This window comes from Rhododendron vialii, chromosome 8a (genome assembly GCF_030253575.1).
Source record: "Rhododendron vialii isolate Sample 1 chromosome 8a, ASM3025357v1".
In the NCBI taxonomy this organism is placed as follows: Eukaryota; Viridiplantae; Streptophyta; class Magnoliopsida; order Ericales; family Ericaceae; genus Rhododendron; species Rhododendron vialii.
The window spans coordinates 4,945,018-4,966,106 of record NC_080564.1 but is presented as its reverse complement, the minus strand read 5'-3'; the positions used below and the strand labels follow the sequence as shown (position 1 = coordinate 4,966,106).

The window sequence follows — 21,089 nt, the reverse complement described above, 5'->3', positions numbered from 1 at the left end:
TAATCCTTAAATGCTTCGATTCAACCTCCACTAATCCGTCTCCACACTTGAAAAATGAATTATCCAGGAAGTATAAGATAGAATAGAATAACAATGCTCATATTAAAGTGGAATCAATAAACGATAATCGACTATCCAGTCAAAACAAACAAATCACAAGGGATCTCATATTACGTCCTCCTCGGTATATGATCAGTGACCCTTCCCAATACCTTCCTCGCAGAGCCACGACGGACCCATTCAGGATATTGGACAGGCTATTGGTAAGGTTACTCAATCATTGTACTGAACAGTTCTATACCACTTAGCCATCAATATCATCTCAATAACAATTATTCCACTTTTCAATAATATTCCATAGGGTACTAATCAAAAATAAATAAATCTACCCGAGTTTGAGTTTCCATTTTCGTTAAAAGTTTATTTAAGATTGGTTTATTAGAGCATCTTCACTCTATACTTAAATTTAAGTAAAAATTTGGGTAAAAACTTGATTTGGTATTATGTGTTCCAATGGATAAACTCAAATTCAAGCACAAATATGCACAAATTTGAGTGAAAGCTTCTTTAATGGCAATATTGTAAATTTAAAAGTGTGAAATTTGCCTTGAAATTTGAGTAAGTGTTTGAGTCTAACTAAATTTAAGTAAAGCTCAAATTTGGTTTAGGTTTGGGTAAGGAGTGGACGAGGTTTTTGGTGATTTTTACTCAAATTTGAGTTTGAGTTAAGATTTGAGTAAGGAGCAGAGATACTCTTACATGAACAAATCAAGTTCAAACATTTTTTTTAAAGCTTATTAAGATTTCAAACCAAATTTGAACAAGCAATTACTTGGCTCGTTCGGATTATTATGTATAAAAAATTTAAGCTACTCGAAATCGATTCAAGTTTGGCTTGATTAAAGTTTGTTTGAGATCGCTTGAACATATTTTTAAAGCTTGTTAAATTTTCAAATCAAGTTTGATAAACTACCTGTTTGGCTCGTTTATCACCCCTAGTCGGTGGTGAGGGGGCATAAGAGCATCTCCAGCCTTGACCCATTTTAAGACTCAAATTTAAAAATGGGGCAAAAACCACAAAAATTTCTCTCCAATCTTTGACCCAAACTCTTCCCCATTTTGAATTTTACCAATTTTTTTGCCTAATTCTGAGACAACTTTCGTCTTGACCCATTTCTCCAACGGCTAGTTACAGAGAGAGAAAGAGGGAGATGTGTAAAATTTAGGTTTGACGGTTAGAGATATGTCTATCCAAAATCGATTTTTACCCAAAATTTGATTCAAATTTGAGGAAAAATATGGGTGAAGGCTGGAGATGCTCTAACGCTTCAAGGGTCAAATTGGGAACCTCTTAGAACTATAGGGTGTTAAAGTTGGTCAAAGTAAGAATACAGCGTTTCATTTGATAAATTTGTGAAACTCTAGGGTTTGTTATGCAATAAAAATAGCTGCGGTTGTCACTGAAGTGGATGTGGTGGTGGTAAAATGGAGCGTAAGAACGGAAGGCAAAACAAAGGCATCAAAGCTGTTGGTTTGTCGACAAAGTTGTTGGAAATGTTTGAAGCAGCTGTTGTTTCCCCTGCGGCTCCTTGTCTTGCTACCTTACGAATCAATCGAAGAAGAAGCAAAACCAACGTACTGAGGTTATGGAAACTGAGAGCCGCTACTGGTGATTTATCTGGGACCCTGAAGCAAACAGTTGGTGGGCAATTGATGCAACGCAGCAGCGATAACAACTACAGCAAGCTGAATCAAAGTGAAATACTAGTAAAGAAGAGGAGGAGGATGGTTTTCTTCTCTCAAGTCAGCCTCGCCGACCCTGTAAGGTCTCCTTTATTTTGTTTGGAATTAGTATTATGCTGTGGTTAGATATTTGTTGTCGGAACCTACAGTCGAGTTTGTGGTGTTGTATTGATCAGTGATTGAGCGGAGGTCCTAGGAAAAAGCATATGATATATGGGGTTCATGAATTTAGTAAGTGGAAGGACCAGAAAATGCACAAAAGCAAAAGGAGAGATTGTTCTTCCTCAGTTAATTAACTTAAAGATATCAATTTATCGAGAAAAATAGCTTCAAAATATCGAGGAAATATATGAGAGGTGTGTGTGTTTTTTTTGTTTTTAGTTCTGGATATCATTGCGAGTTTTTTGTATTGTTTCTGAGTTTTCCATAACTAGGAGGGAAATGTAACTTTCCTCTTCCTTTTTCCTTTATTGAAAAGATAGTAGTTACAAGGTCCAAACTAATTCTCGACGTGGATTGGAGAAATCAATAACATAGTTATATATAAAAGCATGAAGTATCAATCCATATAAACAAGCATCCTATCTACAGCATATTACACTTTTAACGCAAAATATTTGAAGTAATACACATTTTAAAAATTGCATATTTAATGGACACGCCACGTGACGTGTCCCATAGTTTCTTGCCATGTCCTGCGTGTGTCCCCGTGTCAGACACAAGACCAGCCGACCTGTTGGTGTTGGTGCTTCATAGGTGCTACTGAAGGATTATGCTATTAAGGTTGCAGCAAATGGAGCAGTATATGCTTATTAGGTGTTTCAATCTGGTTATGAACTTTGGTACTATTTGTTCCATGTGATGGGAACTGTTGGTATCCCAAATCCAACTTAGGAGGCACCTTTTGGGGTTCAAACCCAAAGGGTCAATCGCGTCAGGCTAGTTGTTGGGCTGGGAAAGACATCCACATGGGGGTGGAAAGATTAAAGTACTAGATTTTATTTCTCATGTTCTTTGGTTGCGGTACCTCATTCCCACCGAGGACCAGGTGGATGATAAGTGACTATGCATGTGTTTGATTAGTCATTGAATTTCCATCTTATCATGGATGAATGCAGATACTTGGAAGGGAACTGGCTATTGGGACACCCTTGATCTCAACAAAATCTGAGGGTAATTTTGTTATACTCTGTGATTCTTTATTGACCATCTGATTTAAGGGCTTAATGGGTTTTGCTTTGTTGTTCATGTTGCACTAGCCAAAGTTACTGTATTTCTCTTCTGTCAAGGAGAATTGAATATGGCCCACATTATAAGTCCATGCATTAGCTGGTTGCAAGGCACTTATGCTATTGATACTACAAAGTTTCGAACAAATGATCTCTTCTTGATTGTGGTCTTTCGATGCCTTCAGGCACAACATAATAATAAGTTGCTGTAGGAAAGGTAAATCAGTCGGCTAATACCTTTTTTTTTCTCAATAGAGATCATATGGATGAGGTCGAAGGCTTTTTCTACGGGTTGAGTTGGATTCCGCCAGGAATCATCCTGATCAACCACTCTGAATGAGGTGCGAGCGAGATAGATTCAAGCGTCATTTTCTTCCAACAGAGTGACTATAGCTTACGATCCGAGAAAGCCATGGTTTCTTGTTTCATGCATTCAGTTCCCCGCCTATCTACTTCCCTTGCTTTGTCTGGATAGGATAGCCCATCTCACTTCGTCAACCTTTAGCCCACCCTACTATTCACATTAGCCCATGCTCATTTACCACTCAATAGTCTGCCACCTGGAGCAGAGAGCACTTCCTATTTGAGAGAATAGAACCACCTGGTAATACTATATAAAAGACTCTTCGGAACCGCCACTCAATAGAGCAACCGTGGGACCCTTCCAATAGTTCGGGCCAGCCCAGCTTCTTTTCTTCTGTTTGTCCAATAGGATCAATTGTTGGTTAATCCGCAACGAAAGTGGAAACTGCTTTCAACATGGTTATGTTGTTATGCACATTGGTGGAGCATTTCTAACAATATGTCCCAGTCCATCTCACTTTTGGATAATGCTGTATTTAAACTGTTAATTAATTTTGTGGCCCAGACGGGCAGACTCATCATCTAGTGGGCAACTAGGACTTTCGGACAGATTGTGGATGGGATTTAGAGCGTTTTGGTGTTAACCAAATTTTGGATATCTATCTGAGATGTCTCCAAGGAAGTTTCTCTTCTGTAGATAATATAGTATCAGAGGATATCTCTCTTTTGAGATGTATACAGCCTCTAGCATTCTTATAATATGTTTATTACGTTATCTTGAGGTTTCTTTGCACCTATCACTAGCTTTTTACTTTTTCTTATCTACCTCTCAAAGCAGCTAGTTGAGTCAAATTATAATTGTGTTTCAGACATTCCACGGAGCCTGTTGATTGCTGAGGAGATTAAAAATACAAACGGGCCGTTAAGTTTGGTGGCTTTATCATGTGGATCAATCTCGTGGTTGACATCTGCACAAGTGGTACAAGCCAGTGAATACATCAAAATGAATGCGGTTTATGAGATTGGAGAACTGTTTGAATTGGGAATCCAGCTCTCCTACCTGCTTATATTGTTGGGTCTACTTGGGGTTGGAACTTTCTTTGTGATTCGTCAAGTTCTTGTGCGCAGAGAACTTGACCTTTCTGCCAAAGAATTGCAAGTAAGAACCGCCATCTTTCTTCTATATTACTTGCTTTTGACTTCTAACTTGTACATTTATTGGAGAATTAAGTGAATCTTCACACTTATTTTTTTCTTTCTGAATGCCAAATATAATGGTTCCTTCATACTTCCTGATTGTTCATATGTTATTATGTTCCATCCAGTTACCCTGTATGCTGCTCTTGAAAAAGTGGAAGTACCACTATACAAGATACTAAGGTTTGAACCTTAGTTGGAGGAACCTTCAACTATGCCCACATTTCTTCAACTCCGCATTCCCGTTGGAGGAAACTCCAAGAAAAACGTTCCAATGACAACGGGAACTCGTTCCTTACCTATACAGGAACTTACACCCAAAAAACGGTTGAGAGACTTACGATTCGAATTGCAATTGGTTCCTTTTTAAAGTTGTTTTGTTCTTGTTGGTGTGCACATCTTATCTTAACCTTCTAGAGTCATAATAATGCCTTTAACTTTTACGCCTACTTAATATGCACAATATCTCTATTCTGTAATCATGTGCTACAATAAAAATATTAAAATTTAACTAGAAACTCATAATTTTAAAAATATTTTATGTGGTGGAATAATATTTTCATTTTGGCATTTAACTATATAAAAATCCAAAATATATTATAATTTTAATAATTTTTCTTAACCGCTCCCAATGGCCCTCCCACCCTTCTATGATCATCCACTCCCCCGTCCCCGCTCCCGCTCCCGCTTCATGTAACTAAGGTTTGAACCTACAGATTTCCATCTCTGAACAGAAAAGTAGAAATTTTTGCTGAGGTTATCTCTTGCATGCTAAAAATTTCAGCTTTTTCCACATGCTCTCTCTTGCTTCTGATGGCACATCTTAACTAGGGCTTTGATAAAAGTAGAAAGTGCATGCTCCAATTGATCAGAGTGGAATACATAAAGGGCTCCAATAAATTAAATACTGAGAGTGACGTATGGTAGGAATTTTGTTGAAAAATATAAGACGAGATGTTATAGCAAATACAAGGGGCGGGAAATTGGCACATTTTCTATTAGCATAGGTGAAATTAAATTGTGAGTGATTGGAGAACAACTGCCCACTATGAATCCATTATTATTATCCTAATACATTCTTACTGCTGGGAAAGTCAGTTCCAGTTACGCCTTTCTTGTTCTGGAAAGCTACATCCATTTTCATCAAAAACTTCTCTACTTAGAATCAGTCTGTTCCTGCTTTTAGAACGACTAAGTATCCATCAACTAAAACAGATATAACTATTCCATGAAACCTCTTAGAAGTGTGTTATTGTTGAGGGCCACTGGACTAGAACTTCGAGGCCAACTATTGATGCTACCTGCGGGACTAGTACCAACGGTATAACTGATATCTAAGTTGAAACCATGGTTACCTGATGCTTGATGCCATGGCGAGGTCTATGCAACTGGTGGATATTTTAGTCCCTTAATCTTGATTTCCTGGGTAATATGTGATTCATGCTTTGCATGTTCAATATAGATTTATCTTTGAGTTCTTGATAGTTGTCCTATAATCACTTGTTGTCACAATCTATAGTTTCCCATTGAATGTGAATTCGTTTGCATCATTAGATCCCAAAAATGAAAAAGGCTATCCTAGATTTTGCAGAGTATACCAACTGTTTTCCTCATTGGTTACATGTCTTTTGAGTTCCTTATTTGCTAGTTTAGTGAATGCCAGATGGAGCTTCTACATAATGTTTACACTCTCTGTGTTTTTTTCCCCCTTACAATATATCTCAGGAGCAAGTACGAAGTGGTGATGCCAGTGCAACTGAGTATTTTGAACTTGGAGCAGTAATGTTGAGGAGGAAATTTTACTCTGCAGCTATTAAATACTTGCTTCAGGCGATCGAGAAATGGGATGGAGATGATCAAGATCTTGCTCAAGTATATAACTATATCTCTCCCTTAGACATCGTATAAATTGATAAAGTTGAAAGAAAAATGTTAGAATATAGTGAGGGGTAGTTAGGTCTTTGTATCATATTATGAGTTAACCTAGACCCCGTTCCACTAAGCACTAAAAGTACTTTTAGGACCTTTATTTATTTTTGTCCTTATTTGAATTTTTTTTCATTTGTTAGTTTTTTGCCAAATTTTCTTGACCTTTTTTAGACGAATCGGAAAAGTATAAAAATTTTACTTTTACCCAAATATTTTGGGAAATAACCACTTTTAAGTATAAAAAAAAAAAGTCAACTTTTTTTACTTAAAAGTGGTTATTTCTCGAAGTATTTGGGTAAAAGTAAAATGTTTTTACTTTTCCAATTCGTCTCGACAAAACAAATCAAAAAGTCAAAAAAATTTGGTGCAAATCGAACAAAGGCGAAAAAAATTTGAATAAAGACAAAAAGTACTAAAAGAAAAAATTCTTAGTAGAACGTGGTCTTAACCCTAATAAACACATAATATTAATTTATAGAGAAGAGTGACGATAAAAAGACCTAACTACCCCTCACTATATTCTAACAAAAAAAATAAGAAGATGGTACTGTTTGGGTAATTGTAGGTTATAGATGCAAAGCCTATACGAGTGTTGCCCTCTGATCCATAGATAGTTAGCATTCAGTATTCCTAAATGTCAGGTCTGTAATTGGATAGTCAGGTTTCTTTTGTTCGTCCAGAACCTTGAATCTTATATTAAGAGATGCACCCATCTAACTCTCATACAGTTTCCATGAGATGACGCGAACTCTCGGGCTAGGGATGAAGAAATCTTTGGGTTGTGTTTGAATCTTGGACTTCTGGTACAAGTTTTTGGTAGAAAACGAAAAGACAAAGGACAAAATTTGGATACCTTTTCTCATTCATTTTCTATTCTGCTCACATTGTGCGGTCCAAACACAGCAGAAACAGAAATCACGAAAACAGAGACTGAAACGTAGTTAATCATGCTAATGTACTCTTGTTGGGGTCCTCTGATTTGGGATAGTCCATTGGTGTAATGAATGGTCTGGAGTTGTTCAAAAACTCTTCCATGGAAGGTTTTTGAACAAATTTCAACCATTCATTGCAGCAAATGGACGGTCCATTCATGGACTGTCTCGTCCAATCGAACTTTGGACCGGAGAGAATCCATTTCCTTTTTCTGATATTCCTTTTTCTTTCCTCATAAAATGTAACAGGTCTATAATGCCCTTGGTGTTAGTTACATCCGTGATGGAAAGCTCGAAAAGGGAATCACTCAATTTGAGACTGCCGTGAAGCTTCAACCGGGCTATGTCACAGCTTGGAACAACCTCGGAGACGCCTATGAGAAGAAGAAAGAGTTGAAGTCTGCTCTCAAGGCATTTGAAGAAGTCCTGCTTTTTGATCCAAACAACAAGCTCGCGCGACCCCGTCGAGATGCGCTCAAGGACGAAGTTGAGATGTACAAAGGAGTTTCTGTTAAAACAAAGCAAAAATGATGATTTTCTCCTAGCTCGTGTAATCCTCGTACATTGATCTCGAGTTTTGACATTTAATTCATCCTCGTTCTTCCTCTTGCGATCGCTGACGTGATGTGAAAAATAAAGTCTGTTTTCTCTTTTTTGAAACAAATAGAAACACAATGCCTTACGATGGACGTCAATAAGTTTCCGCATTCATGTCTGGTTCAGCAGTGGTGTATCTACTTCATTCCTTTCGATTGCGGTAATAGACTAGGTTCATCATCGTATTCTAATTTCACGGACCTTGACCACCGGGAGGTCACACAATTCAATCGAGTTGGACAGTATCACTGTTTCACGCATTTGCTCAAAGTTTGTGGGGAAATTGAGTTAAGCTGCACGCCTTCTACATCACTGCAGTAGATAGGACCAAATGACACCAGAACGGCCCATTGCGTACAAAACTACCTATCTAGGGTTGAAGGGTTGTGTTTACTTGGGGGGAGGTTGTTTCAACGGACCTAAAAAATCAACTTCTTTGCAACAACATATAGAACGTTTAGTTGAAGGAAAAGTCAGAAGAAAGCGTTAGTCTTGCTCTGCGCCTTCAATCTAATAGCTTTCAAAGAACTCCAAATAAACAGTTCACTAACACATTAGAACTTCCAATCAAACGGATGGCCGCTGCAGCTGAAATAATACACTGCCGTGCATGTTTCTCTGAAAGAATATGGCGGCATATCCTTAGGCACTATTACCAGAAGACACTGTCCAATTCCTGATCATAAGGGGAAAAGGGTGCTTTGTATCAGATTTATAGAACACATGCCATCTCAAAGGAGGGTGTGATGCTGAGGCAGCCTTAGCTATATGCATAACCTGCCCGGGTTTAATCCCAACATCAATAAGGTACATCTCATAGTTATTTAGAAATCTCGGTATTCTGGACCCAACTCTTCCAAGAAGTTCAAATCTCAATCCCATCCCCTCTCGCTATCACCGTGCGGCAAGAACAAAGTGATTTTCTCTGAAACAATCTCAAAACAACACTTCTACAGTCATTTCCGCATGCCAAACAGAAGAACAACGCTATGTTCCATCTCCCTTGTGGATGGAAGTATCCAAAACTTCCTAGTAAAACCTCTTACCGTGTCCTCCATGGAGATTGATTTGCGAACATCAAAATACCACATCAAATGAAATCTTCAAACAAAAGAATGTGATTGATATCATTAGTTTCCTCTTATTATGCAAAAGAGATAGTCCAACGGCATAATCCTTCTCGTAAAGCATAAATTCCTCTCATTACTAAAGGAAAGCCTGGTCAACTCTATAATCCTAAATCAAAAAAGATAAGAAACGTTGACCAAGTGCTAATTCACCGCACCAACAACTAAACATGGAATGTACAACAGACACATACAACCCATAGTCTTAATACAAACACAAATGAAGCGCAAGTACACAAAGAGGACGTGGGGAATATAACAGATGCCGCAACATTATGCCAAAGAAGAGCATTGCAGCATAAATCACAGCAATAATAATACTTAAGTTCATGAAATGTACATTATTCGTGTATCCAGTAGGGGTACTACTAGAAACTTTTGAGATGTACAGAGACATTTTACCTGCATCGATTCGCAACTCTAAAGAAACCATAAAATGATCTTTCTTCTGTTCTCCCCCTTCGGAATCATTCATCAAAAATAACCTCAATGAACTTCTTTGAAGCCCACGACCTGGAAACATCTGAAAGCTTGCTTTCTTCAACACATATTTGCCTCAACCGCACACAATTCAAAACAAATAACTCAACAGCCTCTGCCTCGATCCCATCACAACTCACTAGATCTACAGTCTCCAACTGCTCACAACTCTTAAACATTGAAACCACAGATGCATTTGTCAATCCTTCACACCCCCTCACGTTCAATTCCCTCAAACAATTCAACGACGCAAGCATCAATATAAACTCTTCATCCGCCAACTTGTAACTATAAGACAAGTCCAACTTCCTCAAATTTCTAAAACTCTGTCCTAAAGTGGTCAACAACCCAGGTTCCATGTTGCAATCTATCAAAGCCAAATCTTCAAGCTTATTACAATTACTCATGGCTAACGCCATAGTCGTTAGCCCTTCATGCGAAACAAGAAGACAACTTTCTAACCGAAGAGACAACAAACCACTGAACTTCTCAGCCACGGCCAATAAGTGATTGTCTGTAAGGGCACGAGGTAAACCTAGATCGAGTTTTCGCAAATTACAACGGCTGTGAGTAATGAATTGCAGCAACCTCTCTCTGCCAACGTCGCCGATTAAAAGAGTTCTGATTAACAGGGAGTTCAGCGACGTACAATTCTCAAGCAATCTCGTTAAAATATCATTAACTATGGATCCACAACACCTCAATTCCACTTCTTGGAGGCCCTTCAAGCAATTATTGAACGACGAAACCGACGTGTCATCGCCAATCCCGTGGCAGCGACGCAGCTGCAGTTTGTTAAGCTTTTTACAGCTTTTCCACAGCCCATCGAGATTGTAATTGCCACGTCCGATCCCTTCAAGAGTTAGGGTTTCTAATTTGAGCTCGCCGTCGAGGTTGTTCCCCTTGGAAGCAGCATCGACGTATTCGAATTCGGTGGGGAGGGAGGCGAAGACGACGTCGAGTTGTTGAAGAGAGGGGAAGTGGAGGAGCCAGTGGAAAGAGAGGGATGGGGAGAGGGAGATGAGAGAGAAGTGAGGTGAGGGCATGAGGTGGAGAGAGAGAGGAGAGGGGAGAGAGGGACTGGGTTGGGTTGGAGGCAGAGACGTGTCAGCTTGGGGGTACAGGAAGAGGCGACGGAGGAGAGGAGACGATCGGAGAAGATGGTGATGAGGAGGCAGGAGAGGCGGGGGAAGTGACAGAGGAAAGAGGAGAGGGATTGGGGCGTACAGTTGTCTGGGGTGAGGCGGAGAGAGATTGTGGATCTGGAAGAGCGGTAGAGGCGGAGCCACCGCTTGGAGACGAGGGAGACATCGGCGGTGGAGGGGGAAAAAGTGGAACGCGGCGGGAGGCGGCGGAGGACTTCTTCGAGGAGCTCGTCGCACAGGATTTTGTCCATCTCCTCCATCTCCCTTCCCCTGTGGATCTCTTCCGTGTTTGGCTCGAACCGGACAGGAGCGCGGGAATTAAGGATCTCCAATCTCTTTTTTAAGTGAGATTTGGTGACAACGGACAAAGTAGAAAACCCAATCAAATTATATTTGGGTTTTGCTGGAAACTGCCCATTGGGCATTTCAGGAGCCGTACGATATTGTACTTTCTCCAATTAGTTGAATTCATGTGTCACTGTTTTGCACAGCTTAATTTGGTCATTCACCGGCCATTTTGGGTTAAATGACTTATTTATCCCTTACTTTTGTAACACAACTTTTTTGTTTTTTTTTTGGGATCGGTTTTTCTACCCATGTCCATGTGACTCATCTCGTCTCCCTCTCTCTCCTCTACAACAATGCCGCAGCCAAGTCTTTTTCTGCTGTTTCTACTCGCCGTTTAGAAAATCAGAAATGATAGAACCATCGTATGTCGTGTGGGGTCTATTCCGGATTCCGTACTGATGATTCGAGTTGTTTAATAATTTTTTTTAAAAAATGGATGGCCCTATGTAAAATCAAACTCAATTTGATATATGTAGGTTTTCGATCTAATCTTTTCATTTTGAAAAATTAGAAAAAATTGGAAAGAGTGAATCGAGCACTTACACATATCGGGTTGAATTGATTTTTCACAGGTTCACTCAATTTTGTATTTAAATTATTGAACGGTTCAAATCATCCATACGGTGGCTCTATCATTTCCGGAAAACTGAAAAACAAAACTCACCGTCTCAGTGCAGAAATTCCTCTCCTCTTTATCATCATCTAGGACAAGCCCCCTCTCTTTTCTTTATAAATGAATGAAGAAGGAGTGGATGAGAATATGAGAGGCACAGAAAACGTGGTAATTGTAGGAGGAGTACTGGATAAAATTAAATCTACTAACTGGTTTGACTGAAAATTTACCGACGGGAGGAAGTCAGAGGAATGAAGATCAAAAGACGGGAGCCAATTTGTTGAGGAAGGGGAAGGGCATCAGATTGCCCTTCAGATAACAGTCTGACTACACTTTGGTACACCTAGTCTAACAAAATTGTGTGAAATACATCTCGGCGTCCCACAGAAATGATGTGAACCCTTTAATTTATTTAAAATATTTTTGAATTTAAGTTTTTATAAAAATTAGCTCAATTAAATATCGACAAGAGCTTGATTGATCTATTCAATTTTGATCCCTGCGCAAATTTAGGTACCAAAAAAAACCAAATGAATAAATTAAGCCCTTACCTGTACTTTATTAAGTTGATCTTTACAACAATTATCGAAAGTTATTTTAAACAAATAAATTAAACAGCTTAGATAATTTGTGTAAGACTTCAAAATGAGTCTCATACATTTGGCGTACATTTAATGTGTCCAAAATGGTGTACCATAGTTTCTTTCAGAAAGACACCCCTCATTATTTTATTTTAGGGAATTGATATTTACACTCCATTTTTTATTATTCACATTTCCTTTTTTGTTACAGAAATACAAAAAAAGAATGTGAATAACAAAAAAAAAAAGAGTGTAAATATCAATTCTCTTATTTTATTTTATCAACAATTCTTTGAAGTAAGGCGAGGGGGTCCACTCTTTTTTCCGAACAATAATTCCAAAAGGGCGAAGGGTCCACCCCAGACTAGGGAAAAAGGGAAACAGGGTTAATTTTGTAAATCTACCTCAATTCACATCACTTCAGCAAGTGGGAGAGAAAGCTTGTCGTTTGCTTTGGAACTGGCGACAGAGGGATGTCCTTTTTGGCGCATGATAGTCCCTTTTTAGTGCGTGAGAGCCACTCTGGACTGCCCTTTGGGTTGTTCCTAGAATTTGCCATTATATTTTTATAATCTTCTATTCCTTGTTCTGTTAAATAAGTTACCTGACTTTTTTTTTTATTTAAATTTTTATTTTGCATTTATTAATTTTTCGTCAATTTTTTTAAAATTATTGCTTCATCGAGAGAAATCTAAAAAGTAAACATTTCATGTAAGCTACGTAATAAGTTTTTCAAATATCAATCCAAATGAGCGTGTTGACTATAAATTATTATTATCCTTTCTTTTCTTATGAATCATCCAGCTGTAAGAAGAAAAGGTGGGAGATAAATTTCTTTTAGAGCATCTTCAATCCATCTCCATTCCTCTAAAATAGAGAATGAATGTGACACATTGAGGGGAGATTTTGTAATTTATTTCCTTTTTTCTTCACTTTTTGTACTTTTTGGGAGAATTTTTGAGGGACCCATCGTCCTTTTTTAGAATTTGGAGAAATTTTATACTCCAAATTTGCTTTTGGTCCTCCATTTTTAGAGGACCAAATTTACTTTTGGAGGACCAAACTCTAAAAAGGACGGTGGGTCCCTCAAAAATTCTCCCAAAAAGTACAAAAAGTGAAGAAAAAAGGAAATAAATTACAAAATCTCCCCTCAATGTGTCACACTCATTCTCTATTTTGGAGGAATGGAGATGGATTGGAGATGTTCTTACAAGGTAATCATTTTAATTTATGAGAAAAAATCAAATGCTTTTGACAAATTACATATTTTATTTTTTTTGTAAGTTCATTTTGCAAGATAGACCTCACCTCCCCCTTCAAGAATTCTTTTGCAAGAGTGATTTTGGACTAAATTAATTTTGCAAGATAGACCTCACCTCCCCCTTCAAGAATTCTTTTGCAAGAGTGATTTTGGACTAAATTAATTATATTTATAGTTAGTAGTAAACTATTACAAAAAATAATCAAATGAAATATTCCCTTCATCCCAAATTAAGTGTTATTTTTTAGCAATTGTGTCATTTACAATTTTTTAAATATTTTTCAACTTATAATATTTTTAAATTTTTTTAATAGAACTTGGGAATTGATTTTACTACTCCCCTTTCCTCTACCGGCACTCCCATTCTCTTACAAAATAAATCAAGTAATAGAGACAAAAAGGGAGTGGCGTTGGAGAAAAGAAGAGTGGCAAAACCACTCTCCTAGAACTAATTAAAATCTATCAAACAAGATTCATATTGTATATAAAAATATTATAGATAAAAAGATATAGACAATATTTTAAGACCTCCCAAATAATGAAAAGAGACACTTAATTTGGAACAGAGGAAGTAAATTTTAAATTCATCTCGACAAAAAAAATAGTAAAACAAATATGGATAGAAGTTTAAAATTCTCAGAAGAAACCAAACAAAAAAACAAAAAAAACAAGAGAATAATGTTTGAGATAGCATGTACTACTCTTTAAGCATCTCTACTCTTTACTCAAATTTGAGTAAAAATCACTCAAAACTCTCCTCCATTCCTTATCCAAACCTATACCAAATTTGAGTTGGTTAGAGCATCTCCAGTCTTCATCCATATTTTTCCTCAAATTTGAGTCAAATTTTGGATAAAAACCCATTTTGGGTAGACACATCTCCAACCATCAAACCTAAATTTTACACATCTCTCTCTTTCTCTCTCTCTCTAATTAGCCGTTGGAAAAATGGGTCAAGGCAAAAGTTGTCTCAGATTTAGAAAAAAAATGGGTAAAACCCAAAATAGGAAAGGGTTTGGGTCAAAAATTGAAGAGAGATTTTTGTGATTTTTGCCCAATTTTTAAATTTGAGTCTTAAAATGGGTCAAGACTGGAGATGCTCTTAGATTCAAGCCCTTGCTCAAATTTTTAAAGGAAAATTTCACACCTATAAATTTACGAATTTGCCATTAATGAAATTTTTACTCAAATTTGTGCATATTTATGGAACCATGCTACTGGTACATACAATCTGTGCACAGATTATGCACAGATTTTGTAATGGGGCTCACCACGGGTCCCACACAAATGATACGAGCCGTTCATTAAATGTAAAATATTTTTTCAAGAGTCCCCGTAAAAAATCAGCTCAATGTAATATCTATAAGTGCTCGATTCAATCATCTAAATTTTCATTCAAATTTTCAGGTAATGAAAAGTTAGATGATTAAATTAAGCACATATAGGTATTAGATTGAGCTAATTTTTTACAAGAACCTTTGAAAAAATGTTTTACATTTAATGAATGGCTCGGATCATTTATGTGGGACCCGTGGTGGGCCCCACCACAAAATCTGTGCACAGATTGTATGTACCAGTAGCATTTCGGATATTTATGTTTGGATTTGAGTTTGCCCATTGGAGCACACAATATCAAATTAAGTGTTTGTAGTCGTATTTTTACTCAAATTCAAGTAAAAATTTGAGTAAGGGATGATACATGCTGCCGAGGTTGCATGAGTAGCCACGCATAAGGTGTCCGTCCGGGTCTAATTCTAGGGATCAATGGGTAGATTTTCTTTTTCCTTTGCAACAGAACTGAAGAAAACCAGAAAAGACCGAGAAGAAACTACCACGTAGTACTTGGAACTTCTTTCACTGACTGCAATTCTTTCTCCAGGAAGAAATAGATTTCTAGCTCTCACTCGATCCATTGCTCTCCAGACCATCAACCATGCCTGTTGAGCAGATATCTTTAATTCAAACTATAAAGGACTGCAATGTTTTTGACCTTGGGTGTTGGGGACCAAAATTAACTTTCAAATGGCTTGATCATTGTCCCATGTTAACAGAAATCACGAAAACAGACACAGAAACGCAGTTAATCTTGCTAATGTACTCTTGTTGGGGTCTGTTGTATACTATTTCATTTTAATTTAAATTTTTTTTATAGCCTTGGAAATTAAAGGGAAAAAAAAAAGTCAATCAAAATATTTCTTTTTTGTACTTTTCTCATTATTTCTCAACGAAATTCTAAATCTAAAAGAGGGATTTCACCAGAAAATGTCTTTTCTTTCTTTTCTCATTAAACTCCTCCGTCCGTCCAAAGGGGTTGTAAAAGAAAAAGGAAGAGAAAAAGAAAAGACTAGGAAAGAATAGGAGGGAGAGAAAAAGTTGTGGGTAATTTTTTTGGAGAAGTTAGATTGAACTTTGGGTTGGACTAAACTTTTGGAGATTTTGACAGTCTTTTTGGATTATTTAAAGGTTGCAGTCATTTACAACATCGGCGTATTTCGAATACTTGAAGGCCCTGATGACCCGAAGTGATTTAGAAAGATTCTTCTTCACTGATGGTAATCGGTCTTTCTCATAGTTTTGGCTAAATTCAAGTCAAGTTTTTTGAATTATTCGTTCATCTTAACGAGAGAAATTTAAAAAATACTGTAGTATAAAAATATATACCGAAGTTAGAAAAATGTTATTTATTTATTTGTGTTTTTGGCGTGGTTTTATATGAACCTTTTCTACTTGCTCTATATTTTTTAAATTTTCAAATTCTCCTTACTCAAATTAGACGAAATTGAGTTTTACTCAAATCAAGGAAAACTATGATCTACATCTAGCTGGAGGTGAGTGGACAAACTATGATCTACATCTAGCTGGAGCTCGATTCCTTCGCAGTCATAGTTGCAAGCTGATGCAGGAGTATAATAATTCTAATCTAGAAATCGAAGGGTTATCTTAATTAGTTCAAAGTGTCTTTTAATTTCTAGTCAACGTCTTTTAATTTCTGGTCTAAAAATATGTGTTTTGACTATCTAGTAAGTTGTGTTTTTGTTTAAATAATGGTCTAGGTATTTGAAATGTCTAGTTGAGAATTCTGTAGGTTTTATTAGGAGTCTTGAAAAGTCTTATTTGTAATACCTATAAATAGGTAATCTAATGAAATGAGAAGGATAGTTTGAGTTTATGAAAATATTATGCAAGTATTTCTTGCTTGAGAGTGAGTGATTCCTCCGACAATCAAGTATGTGACTTGGTCGCGTGAGGGTCCCAGAAAAAAACGACGTCGTTTTATTTTTAAAAACAAAAATGATACTCATACAACAATTGAAACACAACACCAAACACAACCTCTCGCATACATGTGGGCTCCACACACACTATTATGTGTGGGCCTCACATGTATGTGAGAGATTGAGTAAGTTGTTGTGTTTGGATCGTTGTGTGAGTAGCATTATTGTTTTAAAAAAACACTAAACAGCTGAAAGAGAAAATCAGCAAAAAACAAACCACGTGAAAACCGGCGTTCCGTTCTTCTGGTTCCGAACGAGAGAGAGAGGGGGGACGGAATCGCGACCACCTACGACCCCCTCACCACCGACGACCAGCACGTCAGCGGCTCCACCTCCGGCGACCACCCCTACCACCTCTCGCGAAAACCTGCCTTTTTGCCCTAGATTCAAATCGGCAGAGTAGGTACTCTCTCTCTCTCTCCTAGATTCAAATCGGCAGAGTAGGTACTCTCTCTCTCTCTCTCTCAGCCATAGCCCTAGAAATTGGGGATTTCACTCTGATTAGGGTTAACTTTGAATTGAAATTAGGGATTTCAGAACTTATTTCGATTTTGATTTCCCTCGGATTAGGGTTAATGCTGAACAGAACTTGTTACAATTTCGCTCGATTTGAGGTTAAACAGCTGGGTCTTAATAATCGTTGGAGGACTAAGAGTTTTCTGGATATAATTCGGCTACGCTTGATGCTGTTCCCATTGCGCATGCTGAATGGTATCTCTTTCAACTCCACATTTTGGAGGGCTAAGAGTCTGTGATGTGCCTGCCTTTTACAGTGGTGACGCTTACTCGGTAATTCTCTGCAGTGAGTTTCCTTGAAAACTCAGTCTAGGATTTTGGGATGATTTCGACTGGTGATGTTTCTTCTTAGATGTTCAGAATGCTCTTCTCAACGCCAAATTTTTGGAGGGCCAAGAGTCAAGAGTGTGTCACATGCCTGATGTTTACAGATAGTGACTTTACTGTTAACAACCTTCTATAGCAGTGAGTCTCAACTGCTGTTATCAAGGTCACTGATAGGAGGATGCTCAACTTGTACATGTCGTAAGGTTTAGAATCTTCACTGTCATCTTCTTGTAACTCCTATTATTAGGAGGGCTAAGAAGTTTGGAGATGCTTTGCTATTATGCTGGGATACTTATGCTGATGAAATATTGATGCTGATACTTTGGCCATTTCAAGCTTCAAGTGGTGATTTTATCAACGTTACGAATCGAATTGTGCTTTGGGTTAGGATCTGATGAAGTGATGCTCTTGGTTATGGTGGAATCAAATATTTTCGTGCAGTTACCTTAGATTGATTGTGCTGGATTGGTACTTTGGGCCTATGTAACTTTGGGCTCATTCAATCTTCATTGAATGTATCTTGTATCTTTTCCTCAATCTTCAAGGTTCACATCAACTGGACATCTCATCTACAAGCTTGGAGGATACAAGCGTGTGATTGAGAGATTCAAGAAGGAAGCTGCTGAAATGAACAAGAAGTCATTCAAGTACTACTGCACGGTCATTGACGCTCCTGGTCATTGTGACTTTATCAAGAACATTTGGCTTCCAAGAGTTGGGAGCCATTGATAGTAGGATAGTTGCTTACCTTAATGTCAAGTCTTGTAATTCATTTGGTTTTATGGCTTTTGTGATAGCATTTGTTCACCTGTAATAAAATGGAGATGTAATTCATTTGGTCACTGTATCGGCTGAGAGTTTTTGTGATAGCATTTTCTTTTATGGTTTTTTGTTGTGAATGGATAAGTTGGCAATGGATTTTATCTATAAATGTGGCTTGTGAATGGTGATTTAGAATAAGAAATGCCCAACGTGGGCTTGTGCGTGATGGTCTTCTTCTTGTTTTTGCTGTACTAAGTAAGACGCGAGATGTCGAGCTAGAACCAAAAACAGAGGAGACTCTGCCGAAGTTTTTTCAAAACCTACATTTGTGATTCGTTTTGACACTCTCATGAATTGGGATTTGTTTTTACATTCTACCAAGTCTATGTCCATTCCACTACCTTTGCTCTATATACCATTTCAGTTATATTTCGCATTCAATACAACTATGTTATTGCGAAGGGCTGCACAATCACTCTTTTCAAGCTCCTATACCATGACAAGCAGAGAGAGAAATTGTTGATTCAGGAACTGAGCAGAGTATTTCATCATCATAGAACAACTTGAGAAACTTAATATGAAACAAAGCAAATGCCAGGAAGCTGGTTAATGGTAATAAAAAAGCTAATGCCAGGAAGATGGTTATACTGCCAAATTTCAGTGGGAATTATTTGGAAAGAAATCATCAAAATGAATACTTGCATATTTTCATATACCAAAATATAGTTGTATACTTGCATAGTTTCATACTTTCATATACCAAAAGGCACAATCAGATTACTATACCAATCACATTACCAAACCATTTCATATGCATGTCTTGCTGCTACTGGTGTTCATCATGCTAGAGTTTGAGCTCATGTAGAACTTCACTTGGTTGAAATTGTGTATGTATCGTGTCGTGTCCGTAATCACTTTCATGGGTATAGTCCTTGGAAAAACTTGACATAGTTCCGTTGCTTTATGGCCTAACCCGATGTCTCGCGTCTCAAACTAACAATAGTAGTGACAATCAGATAAAACTGAAAACGACATTGTATATAACATTCACAATCCAATAAATTTAAAACCCACACCGGGCCGTTCTCATCACAATAATCAATTACATACAAAGTTAGGTTTCGCAAAACTAAAACTTGATACTACAACTACATATTCCAACAAATTACAACTTGATATTACAAATTACAACAAATTGATCATTTTTCTTGGCCTTTGATTCATTTGAATAGCTTCAATCTCTTTCACTGCCTTTTTGAGTCTCCCCAACACTGCACAAGAAAGATTGGCCTTGAAAGTCCAATGGGAAGCAAACTAATTGGGCAGAGCATCACTCCGTTTGAGCCCTGAAACCATCCCAAAACTCAGTCACAAAACCAGCCCGAAACAGGTCCAAAACCAGCCCAGAAACTGCACTTAAAACAGCCCATTTTAGCTTGGTAAACAACCCAGAAAATCAGTTCATTCTAAACCCGAAATTAGCCATCGTTCCAGCCGCAAAACAGTCTGAAATATTTGAATCTTTCTGCCTCATCAAAAGGTATTGGTGACTCTGCAAATTCGATTCACACAAAAAAGAAAAAACTGTTAATACTATCCTATGCACAGCGGCCCCCATTAATCAAGCAAGCAACTAATCACATACACATAGTTACACTTGAGAGCAGGACTTTTCTTGCAACAAGATGGCTTAAGAGAATGCAATATAGTCCTGGTTCATTGATCTGTATTGAAAAGTAAATATGTTACAGGCTAGTGTTACCTGTTTTATTCTATACCAAAAAACAAAGATACTACACGTATGATGATATTCCCAACCAAACCAAAACATGAGGACAGAGCTGTTTGCATGCATCCACATATTTCTAATTAAGCTCAAAGTTCATCACTTGTAGCTGAACATCCTTGCCATTTTGAAACTGGCAGCTTACAAGCTGATCCGGACAAGCTCAAGGATTCTAACCGCAGCTCGTTGCCCACGTTGGAGTCCGATTCTTTGCAAGTGATTGCAAATTCAATTCAAAGAGGTAATCAGCTACAAAGGCAGACATAGAGGTAATTCGTGCACACAAATATTTGCTATGGGATATTTTCTATTAAGCCTCACGAACATTTATTTTTCACTATGGGATCTTCTCCATTACTCTCATATTAATTTGTGCACACAATTTTCGCATACAATCAAAGGGTATCTCAAATTGGAGTACTAATTTACACATGTATTGTGCAAAGACCAAAAAACATCAGTGAATCTAGGGCTTACTGATTTACCCAATCAAATTGAAAACCAAAAATCTGCAATTTTCCCAATAATTGTAACCCTAATTTTTGGGGTTTGACAGTGAAGAATCTAGCCACCACCAAGATGAAGAATCTATGGCTCATCTGAAAGTTTAGAGAGAGAGAAGGAGAGAGGGGGGGAGGGAGAGAAGCGACCTTCGCGGTGCTTGGACGGTGGCGCATCGCGCTTTTCGCGATTTGATAGTGAGATCTTTTCGCAGGGTGGAGGTCGTCGCCGGAGGGACTGACAGTGGTGGGGGTCGCCGCTCCTCCTCCTCCTCCCCCCCTCTCTCTTCGAACCAGAAGAACAAAGTTTTTGAATGGGGGAACTCGATTTTCCCTTTCAGCTGTTTTTTCTGGGACCCACTGTGCGGTGGACTGGTCACCGCATCTCATTCGATGGGCGTAGCATTATTCTTTGTTTTAAAAGTGGTCTAGGTATTT

At 37.9% G+C, this 21,089-nt stretch overlaps 2 protein-coding genes and 2 long non-coding RNA genes across 4 annotated transcripts in view; 2 read left to right on the top strand and 2 right to left on the bottom strand.

The window, feature by feature from the left end:
* LOC131336349 (F-box/LRR-repeat protein 3-like) overlaps nucleotides 1-15,398 on the bottom strand; it is a 30,422-nt gene extending 15,024 nt beyond the window's left edge. The window contains exons 1-2 of the mRNA XM_058372136.1: nucleotides 15,284-15,398; nucleotides 10,213-10,975 (exon numbers count right to left, since the gene is read on the bottom strand). Coding sequence (XP_058228119.1) covers nucleotides 10,213-10,975; nucleotides 15,284-15,398 — 878 coding nt within the window. The remainder of the gene's footprint in view (nucleotides 1-10,212; nucleotides 10,976-15,283) is intronic.
* LOC131298830 (tetratricopeptide repeat domain-containing protein PYG7, chloroplastic-like) lies at nucleotides 1,471-9,893 on the top strand. The gene is made up of 5 exons (XM_058324309.1): nucleotides 1,471-1,821; nucleotides 2,862-2,916; nucleotides 4,145-4,434; nucleotides 6,198-6,344; nucleotides 7,583-9,893. Exons 1-5 carry the CDS (start codon nucleotides 1,486-1,488, stop codon nucleotides 7,862-7,864), a joined length of 1,110 nt encoding a protein of 369 aa, XP_058180292.1. The 5' UTR covers nucleotides 1,471-1,485; the 3' UTR covers nucleotides 7,865-9,893.
* Nucleotides 15,399-17,053: 1,655 nt separating the features above from the next.
* On the top strand, nucleotides 17,054-18,534 carry LOC131298833 (uncharacterized). Its single transcript, XR_009190545.1, has 2 exons — nucleotides 17,054-17,163; nucleotides 17,205-18,534. It is a non-coding gene; the product is annotated as an uncharacterized LOC131298833 (long non-coding RNA).
* Nucleotides 18,535-19,384: 850 nt separating this feature from the next.
* LOC131298832 (uncharacterized) lies at nucleotides 19,385-20,986 on the bottom strand. The gene is made up of 2 exons (XR_009190544.1): nucleotides 20,802-20,986; nucleotides 19,385-19,917 (listed from the first exon to the last, which is right to left on the bottom strand). It is a non-coding gene; the product is annotated as an uncharacterized LOC131298832 (long non-coding RNA).
* Between the last annotated feature and the right edge of the window lie 103 nt (nucleotides 20,987-21,089).